At 39.5% G+C, this 20748-nt stretch overlaps 1 protein-coding gene and 1 long non-coding RNA gene across 4 annotated transcripts; one reads left to right on the top strand and one right to left on the bottom strand.

Annotated features, from left to right (window-relative positions):
- Window positions 1-1647: 1647 nt before the first annotated feature.
- Window positions 1648-17229, top strand: LOC121946148 (grainyhead-like protein 2 homolog). 3 transcript variants are annotated; one of them, XM_042490598.1, is made up of 15 exons: window positions 1648-1973; window positions 2685-2871; window positions 3443-3880; window positions 4581-4636; window positions 5592-5748; window positions 6030-6141; window positions 7213-7307; window positions 12794-12952; window positions 13461-13518; window positions 13774-13916; window positions 14040-14077; window positions 14303-14394; window positions 14483-14568; window positions 14721-14785; window positions 15917-17229. In XM_042490598.1, exons 1-15 carry the CDS (start codon window positions 1960-1962, stop codon window positions 16029-16031), a joined length of 1815 nt encoding a protein of 604 aa, XP_042346532.1. In that variant the 5' UTR covers window positions 1648-1959; the 3' UTR covers window positions 16032-17229. The 3 variants fall into 3 exon arrangements, with proteins under 3 accessions (XP_042346532.1, XP_042346531.1, XP_042346530.1); XM_042490597.1 differs by having other exon boundaries at window positions 5592-5850; window positions 14306-14394; XM_042490596.1 differs by having other exon boundaries at window positions 5592-5850.
- Window positions 5753-20748, bottom strand: LOC121946149. The gene is made up of 3 exons (XR_006105996.1): window positions 20663-20748; window positions 20371-20459; window positions 5753-5826 (listed from the first exon to the last, which is right to left on the bottom strand). It is a non-coding gene; the product is annotated as an uncharacterized LOC121946149 (long non-coding RNA).

Genomic DNA, 20748 nt, shown 5'->3' with positions numbered 1-20748 from the left:
CATCACTTGTGTCCTATGTTGCAGTCCTATGTTGCATCAGGAAACGCTTCAAGGCCACAGTAAATAAAATAATTATTTAAAAAAAAACATTACAAATGTACTAAAGTTTCTGAGCGTTAAGACGCATTTTACCAATAAAAACACATCTCTAAAAATAACGCGTATAGTAAACCACATGTTGGGATGACTGCTTGATTTTCTGTCTGCATGGTGCGAAATGAAATGCCTACCACAAGATGTCACGGTACAGACAAAAATAGGGCCGAGTTTACTCAGACCAACCACTGTACTTTCCTCCCACCTGTACAATATAATAAAGATAAAGACAGCATAATGTCTCTGGCGTATTAGAATACGACACACATCTTTAAACTATGGGTATTATTCTAATGTTCACTGTGTGGTAGGCTATAATCATACATTTCATCTCATGCTCAAATCAATGGCTGTGGGGGCGGGTTTCTATTAGTAAAATCACATTAGGGACTGTTTATTATGCGAGGGAGGGGTGCAAAACGGGGGAGGCGTGTCAAATAATTTTTATGCATTAAGGAGGGGCTTATGTACTTTTACACTAGCTTAGGGGATGGGATATACAACTTTAAATGGTTATACTTTGTGTTTGTTTTATTGCCAATTTTTACAGAAAAAATGGCTTCCAAACCTGATTTTGGAAGACTTTGTTTTAATCACCAATATTACACCATTTATCACTGCCAGAAACAGAGAAAACAGAAATAATCTTTGGATTTGCCTTGAACACATTATGTGGGCTGAATGCTTCTAGCAGAAGCAAACATAACCAAGTCTGAGCTTAAGATAGTGATATTTTATCAAATGTCTTTATTCTACAAGTCTTGTTTAAAATAGTTTTAGTGAAAAAAAAAAATATTCTAAAACAGTGAAATTTTATTAAAATCAATTTATTCTATATCTTTAAAATAAAGTTTTAGTGAAAAAAAAAGAAAAGCTAAAGCAGTAATATTTCATTAAAATCAGCCAATTCTACGTGCGTCTTTTGAAATTTTGCACCCAAAACAAACAAAAAACAGTTTAAGTTAAACACTTGTTTAAACTTGAGCCAAATATGAACAATTTAAGTAAAAAAAACAATAACCGTTTTTTAGGTCAAGGATTTCATTGTCAATTTTTAACTTTCCAACATCAAAGGCTAAGTTTGTTGGGGAAAGCGTCGTGCATTTTACTCAAGTCACTCAGGAGGCTCAAGGAAAAATATTTATAGCTTTAGAAAGGCAAAAAAAACAATAAAACCCACCAAACAACGCGCAACAGTCAACCCCTTTTCTGGTAAATAATGAACAGTCCCTTACCTCTGATTAATCTGCCATGTTTAGTCAAACTTCTCACATAATAGCTTAAAATGTGCTTAACTGAGAAAGAGGATGTTGTCTTTCACTACAAGTGACAGAACAGTTGACAGAGTGGCAACAATAAACTTTAAAAAAATACATACAAAATACATCAGTGTCAGACAGAAACTGAACTTGGATATCGGCGTGTCAACCATCCCTAATATAAGACCACGCCCCTCCCCCTTATGCACCAATAAGAACACGACTGTGCCACCTGTAGAAACATCTATCCAATCAGCAAGCCAACTTTCGCTTCCGTGTTTATTCTGCCTCTTCAGATGCTGCAGTGCCCATCTCTTAATTTGCCAACTTCTCCAAACAGGACACAAACTTGGCCCGTCCAAGGAATTTTACCCTATACATTTTGTCATTTTATGCTTAAATTTTACCCGACACTATAGACATTCGAGTTTATTTTACTACGCAAGGTTACAGCGGTTGTTTTATTGGTTGTTTTCACTGAGAGGTTAAATAGAGGTAGCCTCTCGCGCGCCTGGTTTTCTCCCACAGAAACTTACCTGCACCAACTAGAAAGTCCAGTTTCTCAAGCAAGTCCTACACAACGCCAGAGAGTCCTGGAGGCAACATGGACCTGGACAGGTAAGAGAAAGTCATTAACGTTGTGGGTAATAACTGTCAGTATTATTACAATTTTTACAATGAGCTTACTTAACATGTTTTAGATATCGTATGTCTCTTTGTTCTTTGCACACAAGGCAGCAGGACCTCTCTCATTTAATAAAACAAAACAAAACACTTTCTAGTTAATGCCTTTAACATCTATTTCAAATGGAACTGTTTTTTTTTTTTTTTTAAAATGTTTATAAATCAAATAGAGGTGCAAAAGATTTAATTAAAAAACTTTAATGCATCCTAGGCACTGCAGAAATGACCAAATTAATAAAAAGGTAATATAATTTATTGTAATGTACTGAGGTAGGGTTTAGGGTAAATGTTGCCATACTTTAATTCTTGCTTTTTACTTGGTTAATGTTACGTACTGTATAACTTGTGCTTGCCAGCCTCTCTGAATGATGTTTCTTAAATGACATATTTAGAAATAATTTTCATGTCAACTTGACATTTCTAGAGCTTAATCAGTCAATCTTTTTACTATTTAAATCTGATATAAAGAGGTGACCTTAAATAAACACGCCTCACACGGAGCAGGCAATTAGATTGAAGTTTGGTGAGAAACAGCCTGGGGCAGACTTGGTGGCTTGGCAGACATACTTTCTGTTGATGACAGATTGGCTTTTGCAGTAACAACATGGCTTCTTGTCTCTTCCCACTGTCCCGTTGTTCTCTCAGTAAAAGGCTGGTGGTGGTGGTACCAAATGAAGCGCTGATGCCCTCTCGCAGAGTGTTCAGCAGCGAGGATGAGGCGTGGAGGAGCTACCTGGAGAACCCACTGACGGCTGCCACTAAGGCCATGATGAGCATAAATGGAGATGAAGACAGTGCAGCAGCACTGGGACTGCTGTACGACTACTACAAGGTGCACAAAATTTGATTTCAGAAAGTGGGCCCCTGGGCACTGAAATACAAAAGCCCCCCCCCCCGCGTGCCTCACTTAATAGTTGTTAAGTCAGTTTGTGTCATTGTTTTATTTGTGGTTTTGTGTCTCTTTGAAGTAATTATATGTCTTTAAGTTCATTTTGTCTCTCTTAAAGTTAGTTTAGAATCTTCTTCTCTTTAAGGTAATTTTATGTCTCTCTGAGGTAATTTAGTGTCTGTTTTGGTTGTTTTGTGTCTATGCAAAGAATTTTGTAACCCTTCAGGGTAATTTTCTGTCTCACTGGGGTAATTTTGTGTGTCATTGGAGTAATTTTGAGTCTCTTTTGGGGTAGTTTTGTGTCGTGTTGTCGTTTTGTGTTTCTTTGCAGTTCTTTATCACCTGTTTGTTGTTACTTAGAATCTCTTCCTGGTCAGTGCGTGATTATTAGAGTGAAATTTTGCAGCTGAGGGCCCCCCTTACACTGTGGGCCCCTAGATGTGTGCCCGGTAGACCCACTTAGTAACTGATTTGTTGTAGATAATGTTTTTGTATTTGCTTTGACCCTTTTAAGGTTCCTAGGGAGAGGAGACGCTCCTCCAGCGGTGTTAAACCCATAGACCCCTCTGCTGCTGGGCCTGAAAACTGCGGGAGCCTGGAGATACTAGATCACCATCTTCAGGCTCTCAGATCTATGCCTGTAAACCTCTCCCTAAACAACAGCACCACCACAGAACATCAGGGCTCCAAGTATGGAGCTTCATGTCTCACAGGGAACACCAGAGGAGGAGACGGGAAAGGTGGAGGTGGAGCGGCTCTGGCTCTGGTCAAGACAGAGGGACAGACGTCCATGGGAGTGTCCTGTTCTCGAGGTTCCTACCGAGGGGAACCCAGAGATCAGATAAGAATGCTTTACGAGCAGAGCTACTATGATTTGTCCCGTGCTGGGTACCTGAAAGAAGAACGGAGAAGCACCCCCGACAGCACATATGAGGACGCTGCAGAAGAGGAGGTGAGCCTTGGGGGAATGAGGTGGAGATTATGTCCATTTTTTTTAAACCAGGATCACATTTACACAGGGTTCGCGCAGCTTAAGTCAAGTAATGCGTAAGACTTTTTGAGGCTTTTTTAATGCCACTGGGACTTAAGTTTACCACAAAATTTCTAATAACCAAAACTGAGGGACAGTTTTATTTTGCCCAAATGTTTATTGTAACATAAAACGTGACGTTCTTGTCCAGTGAAAAAGTTGTTGACAATTTTTGGAGCAGAATACATGGAAGACTTATCTATTAATTTACCAACAGAAGTAGGAAATAAATGGCATTTATAGTAAGGTTTTCTTGGTGATTTTGTGTTTCTCACCCTGCATGTGATATTCAGCAACCTGGATTCTCATCATGACGAGTTTAAGAAGATGAATTTATGAAACTATTTAACCAAAAATAGATCTTGCCAATATTTTGAGATTTTACAATGTAACGTCAGAAAAAAACAATTAATAAAATCCTACCTCCAATGTCAGAGAATTTTAAGACTTTTGTAAGATTATTTAAAATTATTTTAATACCAATTAAGGCATTATTATCAGATTAATTAGATCAATGCCCTTTAGGACTTTTTAAGGATTCATGGGATGCATGTTATAGGATTGTTTTTTTCAATTAGTGGCAGTTTCATGCATTAAACTCAGTATTATTTCTCCTGAGCAGATGTACCACAGACGTCCCTCTGCAGAAGTGGATGAATTCCATTGCAGCCTGCCATGGTAAATGGTTCAAATTCAAATGTTCAAAACATTTAACATACAGAGTGTAATAATTATGTGTTTGCAGGATGTTCTAATGCACAAGTGTTTTTCTGGTTTTAAAGGTTTCCAATATTTGTAGACATATCACACGTTAAAACCAAAACCAAGCCTGTCTCCCAGTATTTTATGACTTCCCCAGACAGCTGTGGCTCTCAGCCCCAGGGCCCATTAATTCCCACTTAAGATGATGAACAAAAGCTCTCTTAACTTGGGTCACAAATATATAGATTTGTTTAAAAAAGACCCGGCTAGGCCATGAAAATCACTTCTTGCTGCAACAGCCTTTTTCTCATGTTTAGTTCTTTAGTTCATGATATAAAAAAGCATTTTTTTGCATACCATCGGTGCATTTTCTGAAGTTACAATAACATCAGAAAATGCACAGATGAATGCAAAAACCCCTGAGCCCTTGCAAAAGTACCCCATCTAACATTTATATTTCAGACAGCTATGTGTGTTCACCAATAATTAACAGACATAATATATATATATATATATTAAATATCTTTAAAATAGAAAAAGTTCTGTAAAACTGACTATATAAAAGATCAGCACGTCTGATGTGAAAACAGTGGATCTGAGAACTACTTGTAAAGAAAGAAACTCAGAGAAAATGAGAACTTAATTGTTAAGAAGTTGAAATAAAATAAATAAATAAATAAATAAATAAAATACCAATCTGAAATTTACTTACGCCAAATACGTTAAATAACACTAGGGTTTGAATTAATGTAGTATTGTGTACATTTGCAATGTAAAAACACACTTTCCCCCATTAAGATACTTAGCCTAGCAAGAAAACAAATTTTAAAAAACAATTTTTGTATCCTTATTTATCAAAATGTTGACACTATTTGTTTAAATGTTACTTACAAAATGTGTTTTTTTCACACACATGCTTATGTTCCTACAGTGACAGCTTCCAGTACTGTCTGGAGGCCAACATGTCGTTGCGGCCGCGGCAGGGAGAAGGACCAATGGCTTACCTGAACAGGGGCCAGTTCTACGCTCTGACGCTGTCAAAGGCCGACTTCAATTCGTCCTTACATCAGCCCAGAGACAAAGTGCGGGTGAGTGGGTCGACGCCATCACACGGGCCTGAAGGGGGTCCGTCCAGTAATGAGCAATGCACCATGAGAGGCTCTGAGCTGCAACGGGACAGTATTGTGCAGGTGAGGGAGGGGAGATAGTTCATGGAGAGGACACACAGAGGTAGAGGCTTATACATTTAGCATATGGTCGGGTAGCCTGACATCTTGTTACACATAGAAAAATCTGTTTTTGATTGATTTTTATTGTTTAGGTGTGATTATACTGTATTTTTTCCTTTATGTCTTTGCTTCCACTTCAGAGTGTTATCATGGTTGTCTTTGGAGAAGACAAGTGCCGAGACGAGCAGCTGAAGAATTGGAAATACTGGCACTCCCGCCAGCACACTGCTAAACAAAGAGTCCTGGACATCGGTAAGATGAATACCAACATTCATGGCTAGATGCGGTTTTTAGGTGGAACAGCTGGAGATTAGGCCCAAATACAAAAATGGCACGCACACTTTGGTATCGAGTATCATACTTTGATATTTTGACACTCAAGCTCCACAAAACCGCAGAGGTAAAAACAAAGTAAGCAGGTGGCAAACCTGCAGGAGCCTCCAGGAGGATCCCGTCACACGTCCGGGAGGTGAAACACGACACAATTTGAATAACTGTCAATCCTCAATTCCCACAAGAGCACTGGGAATAGGCAGCCAATGCGTCTGCATTTGCATAGACGTTAACAGGAGAGATAGGTGGGGGCCTGGACGAAAGCCATATCCTGTACGATCAGCCAGAGACAGGCCTCAACATGTGGTTGAATGGAATGAGGCAGAGATGTTAGACACTGTGGTGGTTTTGTCTATGGCAAGTTTATGCCAGTACCATGGTAAAATCTTTAACCTAATGTAGGCGGGTGGAAATAAGCCCATGCGATGAGAGGTTGACTGTTTTACAAGGTAACAATGGCTTTATCGGAATTTATACAAGTTTGGAACTTGATTTATTGGCAGATCTGTTTCATGGCTGAAAATGTGGAAGAATATGATATAGATAGGATTCTGTATTTAAGATAAAGTTCAAAACGAGCGCAAATGGATGACTTAGAAATTGAACCAGTGGCTGATAACGTTTTCCCTTGAGACCCCTTGTTAACCCTCTGCAAGTAAATTTCTTTGACAAACATGGGAAGAAGGCAATGAGCAACTTCAAAATAAATAACTCACAAATTAGCAAGAAATTTGTAAAAAAAACAAAACAAAAACAAAAACAAAAACAAAAAAAACAACTGAAAGAAAGGGCTTCAAAATGATCACAACTCTGTAATGTAATTTTAAACGTTTTAGCTGCAGGACTTTAACTTGTTTAAGGCAGAATTTTCACACTGTTGCATTATTTTGTTGCTTGTGCTCCATTTTTAAAGACCCCTTTAATGTTAAAATTAGGGCTGACAACAAAGTTCAGCACCCACTCAAAATTTTCTCCTCACTTTGCATGCAGCCGACTACAAGGAGAGTTTCAGCACGATCGGAAACGTGGAGGAAATCGCCTACAACGCTGTCACTTTCACATGGGATGTCAGCGAAGCTGCTAAGGTAAAAAATAACAACAACAAAACAATAGGGGGAACCTTGTTAAATCAAGAAATGATCGATGCACAAGCGAAAAGAGTCAAATGAAGCAGCTTTCACTATTTATTCTCATACCTTCACTTTAACACACAGGCAGGCAGTTAGCAAATAAGTTTTGTCATATTTTTCTCTCTTTATGTTCGCCACCTGTGGGAAACAGTGCTCCATGAAACCACAGAATTGTGGAGCATTCCCCGGGCCCCTCCATCCACTCCAAACCCTCTTTGTCCTCAATGACACAGGATGCATCTCTTAGCTTTCTATTGTATACTTTTTTTTAAATTGTAGACAAGCAAGGCCTGAAACTCAGATTTCACCTTTGTAAAGGTGGTCAGTTGCATAAGCACAAATGGCAAACAACATCTAGACAGGCACATACACATGCACACACACACACATAGCAGCAGCCCACCCTCGGGGTGTTTTGGGCTCAGGAGACTGTGGCTCCCATTCAGCTCAAACATAATGAGGAATCTACAAACAGCCTCATTGTAGGAGAGGTAATTGCAGCTTTGTGGGTTTGTGCATAAATATTTACTGTTTGGCATAAACCTTCATTCCACCCTAATTGTTTTCATTGTGTTCACATGGTACAGCACCAAGCGCTGTTCAATCACTAAAGGCTTTTTCTACGTATTTGTTGCTCACCTGACCACAGTAATGTAGCAGTATTTTGAGGATGTGCCGCAGACCATGTGTAAATGGAAGGCAATCTCAGATGTCCCTTCAGCTATCATCGTCAGCAGTTAAAGAAATGTACAACCATGTTCACACACATTTTCCAGATTTAAACCACTAAATGTTACAGCTTGCTGTTTCATCTTTAATCAGTACTGGTCATTATGGAGAGATCTTGACTCACTGTCTTTCATATGAAGGCAAGTTGCAAAACCCTTGAGCCTACGCTTCTCATAATACACGTTGATAGCATCTTTTGATAGACCCTCTCTGCCAGGAGAACACCAGCGACTATATAAAAAGATGGATGACACATCTCCACTTCTTCAAGCTAAAATATTGCGGATAAAGAAACTGACATATTGTGCTGTTGATGTAATTTGGAACCAGAGTCTTTGCAAGAGAGATCGCCTCTGTATTAAGTTCCCGCGCATACACCCATCCGACCAATCACGAGCAGCACCACTTATGGCGAGCCCATCCATTGACAAACATAGCTGTTAGTTGCAATGTCAAATCTCCTTTTAATAGCATTAAAAAAGTAAGAAAAGTCATACTAATCAGCAAAATGAAGAGTCAAACGCACATCAGGCTGACAAGAACCATCAAAAACTGTTATGTGATTTTATGTGAGTCTCATGGGTATGAATGCTTTTTTTTTCCATGTTGTTTGAGCCCGTAACCAAAGGCACTTTTCCATCAAAATATGATGGACAATAATGTCTTCTGAATCTTGAAAATTATCGTAACCATCTTTGGGAAAATTAATTGGACATGTACTTTAGTTTTTAGTTTGGTCTATGTCCCATTCACTAACATAAAGGGGGCTGGATTTATGACCAGTGGTACTGCTACCAGCCACCGGGTGGCGAGATGTTTTGGCCTTTTGGGAAGCTGTCATTTTTTCCATCTTTATATACAGTCTATGGTAAATGATTTGATTTTGAGTAAAATTTCCGGATGACTTTTGGATGGCGTAACCTAGAATTTGGTGCAAACGTTTCAAAAGATAAACAACCAAGGAGACATTCCATCCAATGTCAATATCAGATCAACATTAATTTTATCCAATACTTGCTTATGACTAAATCCCTGCAAAACTCATGACTCTCCAATCACCCTCTCCTGGACTTTGTGCTCAGTGCTCATAAGCAAATGTTTGCATGCTAAATGGTAACCTGAAATATTAAACATGGTAATTATAATCTGCTAAACATTGTCACTTTGATCGTGTTATCATGTTGAACCAAGCATTTCAATCGAATCATAATGTACAAATTTGACATATCTGTGATTTGCAGTAGGGATGGGCATTTTAGGTAGCTTCCATATCTGAGTACTGGACTACTCACAAAGAAAAAAAAAAAATTAAATTAAGAATCCAAATGTAAATTAGCTGACAATGAGAAATTCGAAATTCATTTATTGAACAACCAGACTACAATTAGACTAATAAACCACAAATTAAAAGCTAGCATGAGAAAAATCTGCAAACTTTCTGTCAGTGCCATGAACAATATATAGCCTTGGTTAGATGCAGCGCTTAGGACCGTCTCCAAGCCACTACCCTCCTATTTAGATTACTGTCTGCACGATAAGCACGAGCTAACACAGTATCTGTGACCAACATCCAACACCAAGCGGTTTAAAAGCCCCAAATAACTATTACCAAAGTAGCTTGACTCTGTTGTTAAACCCATTATTCATCGTAAGGTAACATTAGCCGTGTGACACCAACAGTAAGCCCTGTCGCTGTGTGTGCGCATGCAGGCGGACCCTCACCAACAGTTCTCCAGTGCGGAGGTCACACTCCTGCAGCAGTAACCTCTTAATAAAAAGAGAGAGAAAGAGAGAGATGGACAGCAGGGCAAGGAGGCTCTGAGAGAAGCAATTCACTGCACAAGCTCTCCATAAAAATAATATTTTACTCATTTTAAATAGCAAAAAAAAAATGTGAAAAGTCATTTTCACATGTGGGCTGGGCAGCAGTGAGTATTCTATATGTTGAACAAATACTGATGTCCAAACAAGCACTGGAGTACTCGTGCCTATACCTAGTTTGCACAAATGTACAACAACAAGATTTCTTCTGGTCAATGAGTTGCATGGAAATCAGGTGGAAGAGGCTGAGAAAGAACCCCTCTGTTATTGTGAGGAAATATTTGGGCTCCCGGGTCACCACTCTCCTGTCTCTTCCCCTGTGTTTTGTGCCACCAAAAAAATGTGGTTTCCAAATAAAATTGGATGTCCAATCAGGCTGTGACAGGGTGACACACAAAATTGGTATTTTTGGTGTAAAATGATCAGTTTTGCTTTTTGTTTTGGCATGGCTCTGCTGTTGCCTAGCAACAGTCATCATCCTCATTGTAATGGAGTGTGAAATGTGTCGGTAGGGGAGATGAGGCGCTTCCTGCAGCATGACTGCTTTTTTGTTTGTTTGTTTGTTCCTGGTTTGTGGATGGCACTAAACAGCCACTTATGGGTGCCCTCCTGAACTTATTTCTTTTTAGGAAGGTATCTGAAAGCTCACACAAGCAGTACGTGCAAAAACCAAAAAGCGTCACACACACACACACACACACACACACACACACACACACACACACACACACACACACACACACACACACACACACACACACACACACACACACACACACACAGATGCTAGCAGCAACACGTCCGGTGCTTATGGAGAAATTGAAATGGCTTGGGTCTGTGGAGGTGTGAATTTGTGGAGGTGTGTAGGAGGCTCATTTGTGCTCCAGGCCTTTCCAGCAATCAGCCCTCACCTCTGCAGGTTCAGGCACGATGCTGTTGATGCTGCGTAGTGGGAAAACTGCTGTTGAGCCACGGTGAGGAATCTCTACCGTTATCCGTCTCTGCCGACCTGTTGCTCAGGCTGTCTGACCGGTTTAACTGGAAAATTCAGCAGGAGGTTATGTTGCTTTAGATGGTTAGGCATCATCGCTAATCACGGAAATCCTGTTCCTTCATGTAGCTTAATGTGTGAAGATAAGCGCAAGTAGTTCACAGTGTAAACTTCATGGTTCAGGACTGTACTGCGATTTAGTTGAGATTTTAGGAATTCTTTTTTTCTCTCACAAGCGTTTAAAGATTCAGTAGATCAGCAGGGCTGCTCTGCTACATTATTTATCTCTGGTAGAAGAGGGAGTTTGGAGTGAAGCCTTGCATTTCTAAAAGCTGCAGCGGAAATGGGTTTGCGATAATAATAAAACACCTGTAATTCAGTATTTTAGTTCGCAAAAATGTTTTCCTATGAATCAGTTTAATTCACAAGTGTGTTCTCACAGATTAGCAGCTTATTTGTCTCTATATAAAACATTTAACGTAAGGAGCGCTGAGAGGAGGTGGGACACATTTGCATGGCTGAGTGTTGCCTCTGGCTTGTAAACTGACGCTGTTGTCATGACTCATGACCCTGTGGCCCTCTAACTCATCACGGCACTGCATTTGAGTCAGAAAGAGATTCACCAGGGAACACATCTCGAATCCTCATCAATTCTGACTCATCATCTTAGCCACACTGGCTATAAAACTAACGGAGGACAAGCAAGTGGGTTTTCCTCATTAAGATAAAGATGATGATGAGATATTACTTTAAGTTATGAGTTTTTTTTTGTTTTATCTGTACCTAAAGTGACTTTATGTGTCTTCATGGACATCCCCCTACAAACATTAGTTGCTTTACTAGTTTAAAGGAATATTTCATCCCCCAAATGACAATTTGTATATCAGTGACTCACCCATGTTACGTTGAATTTGTGAAGAAAACTTTGTTTTTGTGGCATGCCTGCAGTGAATGAAGAATCCAAAAACAGAGAAAATTCTTGATGAATTGAAGTCATACAGGTTCATGTTTAAAAACAGCAAAACTATATGACAACATCAGTTTACAAACTCTCATCTAACTTGTACAGTATAATACAGATCTCATTAATCCTATCATGATCAGTGCTTCCTAGACAGACAGCTCTTTCAGACAGTGGAACTTCTTGATGCTGTCATAAAAGCCAGATTCCATTGACAAAAAAGGTAACTTTACCCCACTAAACATAGGAGCTGCTGGTCCTACAGCTGCTAGTTAGTTTGTGTCAGTGGTGGATGAAGTAGCTTAAAGCCATACTTGAGTAAAAGTACATATCTCTTACCATAAAATGTCTTTGGTAGAAGTCAAAGTCACTTTTAGAATCACGCTTGAGTAAAAGTCTTGAAGTATCGGATATTTACAGTACTGTAGTACCAAAGTATCCAAAGTAATTTTGTGGCATTAAATGTACTTAGGTTTTGACAGTAAAAGTACAAATAATGTTAAATGCTGGTTATAGAAATACAAGCAGTCAGAATTTTAGTTTACTTCTTAAGATGTACACCACCTTAAAAATGGAACTGAGAAAAAGTAAATTGTTAAAGGAAACACCAGGTGTGTTAATTATATAGAAATGGTCATTTGGAGGCTGGACTATCCCTTTAACTAATTATTGTAACTACTTGTACACTACTTTTAGCTAGCTGTAGACGTCTTTGATTTCTTGCTAGTATTTGTTATAATTAAATCAAAACTTGCAATTGTTTCATATTAGTTGAGCTATTCGACAATCTTTCCATGTACCCTTTGGCAACTGCAGAAGTACCCCATGGTTGGTAACCACTGATCTATGACGACGTTTTGATATCCATCTCACACTACTTGTTTTAGGGCAGAAAAGTCAAGAAACTGACACCATCTCCTGTTTTTTTGGTTTCCTTAGGTCTTTATCTCGGTTAACTGTCTGAGCACAGACTTCTCCTCACAAAAGGGCGTGAAGGGGATGCCTCTGATAATCCAGATCGACACCTACAGCTACAACAACTGCAGCAGCAGGCCGATCCACAGGGCCTTCGCTCAGATCAAGGTCTTCTGTGACAAGGTGAGGACAGCCTGCTGGTTTGATCAATAATCAGTATGTTTACATGCACAGTTAAGTGGAGCTATGGTTATAGTTAGATTAGCCCATTTAATTGGACTATTGTCCTTATCCCAATATACAAGCACTGGGGGAGAATCGATTTATTGACGAAGTATGTCCGACTTTGCCATAGTAGTTGATGATATACTGTACCTCCTTTCAGCTAGTTGCTATTGGACCTTTCTCTGGTTGACCTATTACGCCACATACTAGAAAAGTTAGCAAGCGACAAACAGCATGTACAGAATGCCTGGACTAACATGTTTGCATGTATTTTAGTATTAGTAGTAGTATTATCTAGTATTAGTCCAATTTTAGTCAGACTTAAACAATAATTAGACTTTTTCTAACATCATTTAAATGTACTGATGGAGCAAATCGTTTGGACTTGGAAGATTTTACTTCTTAACTTTTACTGTCTTTGAGCATATTCAGCCTTTTCTGTCCCATCAAACTGTGTGTTTTGCAGGGCGCTGAGAGGAAGCTTCGTGATGAGGAGAAGAAGCAGCTCAGGAGGAGGATGAAAGGTAAAAACATTTTTTTTCTTCTTCAGTTTGGATAAATAATGAAATATTGATGCACAGAAATAATGCTGTTGAGCTTGATTTAAAATCTGCTGAAACAAGGTTACAAAGCACTGTCCCGGAAATCCTAAAATTGAATAGAAGAGTGCGGCAGAAGACAATGAAGCCAGTCAGGGAAATGTAATCAAACCATATCAAATCTGCTCTTGGAATGGTTGCCTGGCAACAGATGCTGAGTTCACTGTCTCTCTGGATTAGGGAAAAATGGCAGCTCAGGGCCGACCTCTCCTCCCTTTAAGAGGTCTGATAACACGCTGTTCAAAACCATGGTAGACCTGGACTCCCAGCCGGTTCTCTTCATTCCTGACGCCCACTTTGGAAACCTGCAGAGAGCTGGACAGGTGAGCGACCCCGCCCTGTCTCACTGTCTCACTGTCTCACATTAACACACATGGGAAATGTCCATTCCAGTTATTGTTTAGTCATGTGGTGTGTTTCATGTTGACTTTTTGCTTAATTTGCAGGTGTTTGCTTTCAACACTGAACAGGTTGACAGAGATGGGTGAGCGTCATACTGTTATTTTCATGCCTCTGGTTTGAGGATGTCTCCAGACAAATAGTTAAAGATTGGTAGACGCACATGTGGGATTGTTTAATTCTATCCATCAGAAATCTTTAAGAACATGCAAAGGAAACAAGACTTTGCTGTAGTTTAGAGAAATGAAACATTCAAGTAGGGATCACATAGAATTTTCCTTTTAATGATGGACATGTGTCTGTGTGTTAGAAGTGTCCTGGTGAAAATGATGTCATGTGTCACTGAGGAAGACGTCTGTCCACCTCAGCCCAAGAAGTCCAAGGTGGAACAGGAAAGGAAAGGTTTGCACGTTACTTTTCTACAATTACAAAATTCTGGTCTCAAACCGTATTATTTGATTAAATGAATGACAATTTAATATCTCATCAGTTCTGCTATATGTGAGGAAGGAGTGTGATGAAGTGTTTGATGCCTTGATGCTGCGCACCCCAACCCTGAAAGCACTGATGGAGGCAGTAAGTATTGAAGTATGCTTTGAGCTACATCCAGTGTGCTAATACAGGATTAGTCATTGATACATTGGTTTTTTAAACAGTGATAATGCAGGTTTGGCCTCATGGTGCTTCAACATGTTAAAAATGCACTGTTGCTTGACATTGTTTCACAGATCTCAGAGAAATATGCAGTGCCTGTTGACAAGATGACCAAAGTTTACCAAAAAAGCAAAAAAGGGTGAGTGAGTCAAACTATTGGAATGAGACTACGAGTTCTAAGTCTATGTGAGACCGTATGAAGGTACTTTGAGCGAAATGCTAATGTATATGTTTAGCAGGCAGGGTGTTTAAAATGGTCTCCATCCTAGTTTGCATGTTAATGTGCCAACAAGTGCAGCTGTGGATAAGGATAATGTTATTGGCAAATTTACAGGTATTTGGTCATAAACCAAAGTAGATGAATGGTATAATTAATTTCAGTCAATCTTATGGCAAAATAAATGAAACAAAATTCATGGCAATCAGTTCAACAGATAATGAGACATTTCACTGTAAAACACAAGTCTCAACCTCACAAAGCCATCAGAGGGAAAGTAAAAGAATCAACTAGGCCAAAGTTCAAAGTGAATCATCAAATGGTTGAGACATTCCACTAAAAAGCAAAAAAACAACAATTACGCAGCGGGGACCACCAGAGTCAGTAGAATTCATTACAGTACATTACAGTCTTGACAAAAGTAATGGGGCGACCTACAGAAAGAAATTACCAATCACAGAGCCATGCTAGCAGCTAGCGTAACAAAAATTACGTGCACATCAACTCAGGGAAGCTTTAGTTTATTGGAGATTTTGCCCCAAAGTAATTAAGGACCAGAATCATCAGGGACACGGGCCAGGATCCAAATACACTTGACCAAGAAAATCCAGTTAGTTTGATTATTGTGAACACTGTGTCCCACTGGATTCCACTTGAAAATGTGGTTTCCAGTACAGTTCATGCCTACTCTTGTACAGTACACATCACGGTAAACAACTGTACCAAAACATGGCAACGGACGACTTATTTATTCAAGTAGTTACACATTACATGCTACCAAAATGTACTGCGGTGCTAATAGGTTGTGGTCCTTTCACATTGTCTCCAAAATATAAACCACAGTAGGCACAATGTGAAGATCAACTCCATCGTATGTGCTCGGGATCTTGCGACTGGTGCTCTTAACTGCACTGTAGTGACAACATAAACAAATGTGGATTACACTAGTGCATTCTGGTACGGGACAGGGGTGGGGGACAATCATACTTGGGCACAGTACAAATCAATTGGATCTGATATGAAAACGCCCTCAGCGTGTTTTGTCTTTCACAGGGTCCTGGTGAACATGGATGACAACATCGTCCAGCACTACTCCAACGAGGACACTTTCATCATGGCTATGGAGAGGTCAGCAGACTCCTTATGTGTCACACTGTCAGAAATCTGATGACTGTTAGCCACAGCACTACGTACACGTTCCTCACATTGTCAGAGAGTGATGATCGAGGCTGGGTGACATGTTAGCCACGCCTTGTGTAGCATATGTGAACACTGTTAGCAGTATTAGATGATGGCGCCAAATTGTGTTCCTCGAAGAAAGCCACCCAAGGAATCTTAATAGGGTTTGTTGTCTTACGCGGATCATTGGGAAACTCCATCCAGCAGTACATGTTTGCTGCACAAGGGGCTCTAGGAGGATTTCTTGCACCATGAACACTAATTTAAAACTCATAAAAGTGCTCAGATTTGTGGCTTAGGGCGGGGGGATGTTTGATATTTCTTGCGCAAGTCTCGACCAGTTGATTTGAATAAACTTCTTGATACTTCGGAGCACCAGAAGAGAGGTCTCTACCTATATCACCACAGAGCTTCCAGACAGCTTGCTGTGGTTTCAGAGGAAGAAGACTACACAGTGTACAATAGTCTTATTGGATTATCAGTAGGGACTGCTGTTTGCTTCCTCTGCACTTCCTGCCATCCTTCCCCTTACCTCCTCTGGTGGTGGAAGCTTATAATGACTTGATCAGATGTGTGAAAGGCTCTGTGTAACATCTTTTGCTGGCACTAAACAGTTCAAGATAATGGCTTATTGTTTAGTATGTATATAATTATTTTTAGATGCATCTCATGTAGTTTTTTATGCCATGTTTCTAAGTCAAAGTGAACTCTAATTTGTCTTTTTTTTTAAATTGATTGGTGATATTTTTACTGCATACTTAATGTTTCCAATCGGTGCTAGTGAATAACAGTTGTGATTTCAAGTTGCAATTCCATGCTGGTGTCTAAGGGTCTGTAATTGCATGATGCACCATTACAGAACAGGACACTAAGTCTCCAGGATGCTGTTAAACTGTTTTGTGTCCTCTGTGCATTGTGTTTATTGCTTTTGCTCTCACTGGAGAGACTGTGGTCATTAGTATTTATGACGTTAGTTCGGTCTTATGAAGCCAAACTACTCCATCCATTTACACAGTCCTGCTCTGAGGCTGCTGCAGACCATCAGAGCTGAGCAGTCTAATTGCTTTGTTCCTACTCACCGCCTGTGTTTACACTTGATTCACTGACAACTTCAGCATCCTTCATTTGCTTTATACACCGTGATGTTCAGTCTTTTCAATGAGTCAATAAATATAGTTTTATATGCACTCACTTGCATGTCTTGCATGTTTTAAAATTTTTTTTAATACCACTCTCTAATAAGACAGCCTTTATAAAGATTATGGAAGTTGTTACTAGTGGATTTATTAACGGTTAATAATCAGCTACCAATGCTTTATAGACCAGTTATAGCCATTGATAAGGACACATTTTTGGTGGCCAGGTTGTTATCAATCCCTGTGGTTGTTTGTTGTTTTTTTTTTACATATTTAATTTAATAAGAAATGCAGTTATAAAAGCACTTAAAAGGTCCAGTGTATCAGATTTAAGGGGGATATATTGTCAGAAACTGAACATAATGTAATCAACGTTTTTTTTACGCAAAATCCCTGAAAATAAAAATTGTTGTATTTTCAGTATCTTAGACTAAAACGTTTATATGTACATAGGGAGCAGGTCCTCGTTTATGGAGTTTGCCATGCTGCTCCGCCATGTTTCCACAGTAGTTCATATCAATCACTGGCCCTTGATAGGGCCAATCGCGTTTTTTGCATTGGCCACTATAGTTATCAGCCCCTCCATGACAAAACTGTTGCTAAAACAATGATTTTTCAAAAGTGCGGCAAAAAAAAAAAATCTGATTTCTAAAGCCATGCACACGCCTGCAAGTCTGCAATTTCCCTTTATAAATCCAAAATCAACTTGGAAATGTCCACAAGTGAATCTGCCTCATATCCTGCCCATCAACCATAAACACCCAATGCAGAGCACCTCATGAATGTTAACAAGCTGATCAGTGGATTTTTACTGTGAATCACGGCAACAGCAGAGTCTCACAGCAGTTTACAGTGATCACACTGACTGTTTCACACTGTGCCGTAATGATCATGACGATCAGTGGTATCCCCGAACCTGGGAGGTCATTTCCAGATGCCAGTTTTATAGATGAGCACAATTTAGCCTATTTATTTCTATAAATTGGTTATGGCTATCTCAGCTTGTATAAGATCAGGACTCAAAGTGAGGATACGGAGCACAATGATTGTGCAAGAGCTGTCACTGGCTTTACATCTAAAGTAATTTACACAGTCCATATTTGCAGAGAGGGGAAGATGTACGCAAGGTGACCGGTGAAGGCCAAGTGTGTGTGGAGACATTGCCGTGGCTGATGTCTCCAGTGCGTCCTGTAACACACACAGTTATGTTCACTGTCGCGATTTTACACACATACCGCATGAAAACAGAAGTTGTACTTGGTGATCTATAAACAGTATGAGAAGATATATATTTGACACTGTTGATGCTTTGATTTGCAATTATTTAATGCTGTTTCATCAATAGATGCCTCCAAATCCCCCTAAATCTTACACACTTTCTGTAAATAATACTGTAAAATTGTAGATATTTGGTTTTGGGTATGTGGGTGTATGCATTCATGTTTCATTAGGGGATTGGGATTAAATAAGTTTATACTTCTTCTCACTCACTTTTTATTATGTAAATTAAGTCATCATGTGTTTGACCTTTTCTTTTGCTTTATTGTTTAGTATGATTTTCTTGGTCCTGCATTATATTGAGAGTTATGACTATTCTTAAGACCATTTCTTAGATGTTTTACACATATCAGCTCTGATCTATAAAGCATTATAAACGGATCTTTTTTCACTAGTTACAGCGGATAATCCCTTTATAAAGGGCGCCTTAATAGAAAATGGTGCTGGCCTGCTTCGACTGGAGCCTTGGTGTAGCTGTAAGTGGGTGTTCAGAAAGAATAAGTGGCATTGTACTGAGTGATAAGGTTTGGGGTGACTGCTCACAGTTTTAGGATCGTGCCTCGTCCAACACAAAAACATTGAAGACGCAGTAAGAAACTGGAGCTACATCAATTTTCATCTTTCCAAGAGGTGATTTCACAGCGTTCCTCTCTGTAATCAAGGATCAGAGTACTTTACACAGACTGCAGCTCAGTGCGACAGGTCACAGTGATCTCATCTGAGCAAACTGAACTGACTGAAGTCTTCAGTTGACATTACAGCTGAGAAAAACGGCTCTGTGGATGGTTTTGGTAAATAGAAGCTTTCACAGAATGGGAGTATCATGTACTGTACTGTCCTGTAGTGTACTGACCGATTAAAAGACCGAATAAAGCAGTTTCATGTTAAGAAATGTGAAAATGATCGAAAAATGAAGAATGAAAAGCGTGTAAAATGTGACAAAAAACAGTCCCTAAGGGTTAAATAAGTCTACCTTTGCAATATTGCACTTGAAGTTCATATTACCTAACTAGTCACTCAGTATATGTGCACCACATATTACATAGCTGAGCTTTTCAAATTCTGATTCATATATAGTGTAAATATATATGAATCAGAATTTACACGACAAATAATAATAAAAAAAACCCCACAAACCTTCCCATAAGATTTGTATGTAAATGCAGTTCCATTTTGGAAAAACCACATCAGTAACACGTGTTACTGTGGCACAAACATTCTATAGAGCCTCCACAGCTGAGTATCACTTCTACTATGATCCTACACAAAAACTGCAGCCACACCTTCAGAACCCAGCCGACCCACTCAAATCTTTGCAGTGTTGTACTGCAAAGATTTGTTGTCGATTTGTAGTCGACTACATTTTTGACACTTACTTGTGTTGTACACGTACTTGCATTTTTTTAAAAATGAACACACACACACACACACACACACACATATATATATATATAAATAAAATTTGCACAACCATTCATCCGATACACGGCTGGCATAATAACCTGTCCAAAGGAAGCGATAGAGGCCACTGATATAAAGATGACGACAGTCCTCACAAGTCCAGCACCCTGAGATTATACACTAAGCGAAAAAAGAGGGGGCCCAGGTACTAAAGAGCATAAGAGCCACTGTTTAGGATGAAACTGCTAAAATCCATAAGTATATACTTTGATAAAAGCCAGTCTGCATAATGACAACATTTTACTTGGATACTTTCAGTTTATTTTGCTGATAATATTCTGATACTTCTGAGCTGCCAAACACTTTTCTTGGAATGGAGTATTTTTAGACAGTGGTAGTTCTACTTTTACTTAAGTAATAAATCTGAGTACTTCTTCCACTACCGGAAATAAAATCATAACCAAAGTTTCAGTAACTGCAAACTGAAATGTCATTTGACGGAGTGCTGCTCACCTCCTCCATCAGCTGGGAGTCGGGCTGGGCCATCGGGGGTGGGGGGTTACACAGGCCTGCTGAGGATGAAGCTGCATCTGTAACAGCTCCTGGTACCGAGCACGGACAAGGACAACTCATTTAATATGAATAACCCGCTAAGGTTTGGCTATACTGATGAAATGACAGCTAAAAGAGGAGCAAAAATGTGAACTCAATTTTCTGTGAAGACATTAGCTAGCTAGGCTGCTGTTAAAGGAGCTATTTCACTCTGGACTAAACAGGGTAATTTCCAGCACTCCCAGTGACCCACCTTTCTTTGCGAAGAACTGGGTGACAGTCTGCCGCTCTTTCTTTTCCCTCTACTGTTTCTTTTCGGTTTTGGTAGCCAGGTTTAGC

The sequence above is a fragment of the Plectropomus leopardus genome, chromosome 7, assembly GCF_008729295.1.
Source record: "Plectropomus leopardus isolate mb chromosome 7, YSFRI_Pleo_2.0, whole genome shotgun sequence".
NCBI lineage: Eukaryota > Metazoa > Chordata > Actinopteri > Perciformes > Serranidae > Plectropomus > Plectropomus leopardus.
This window is presented reverse-complemented; position numbering and strand designations above follow the sequence as displayed.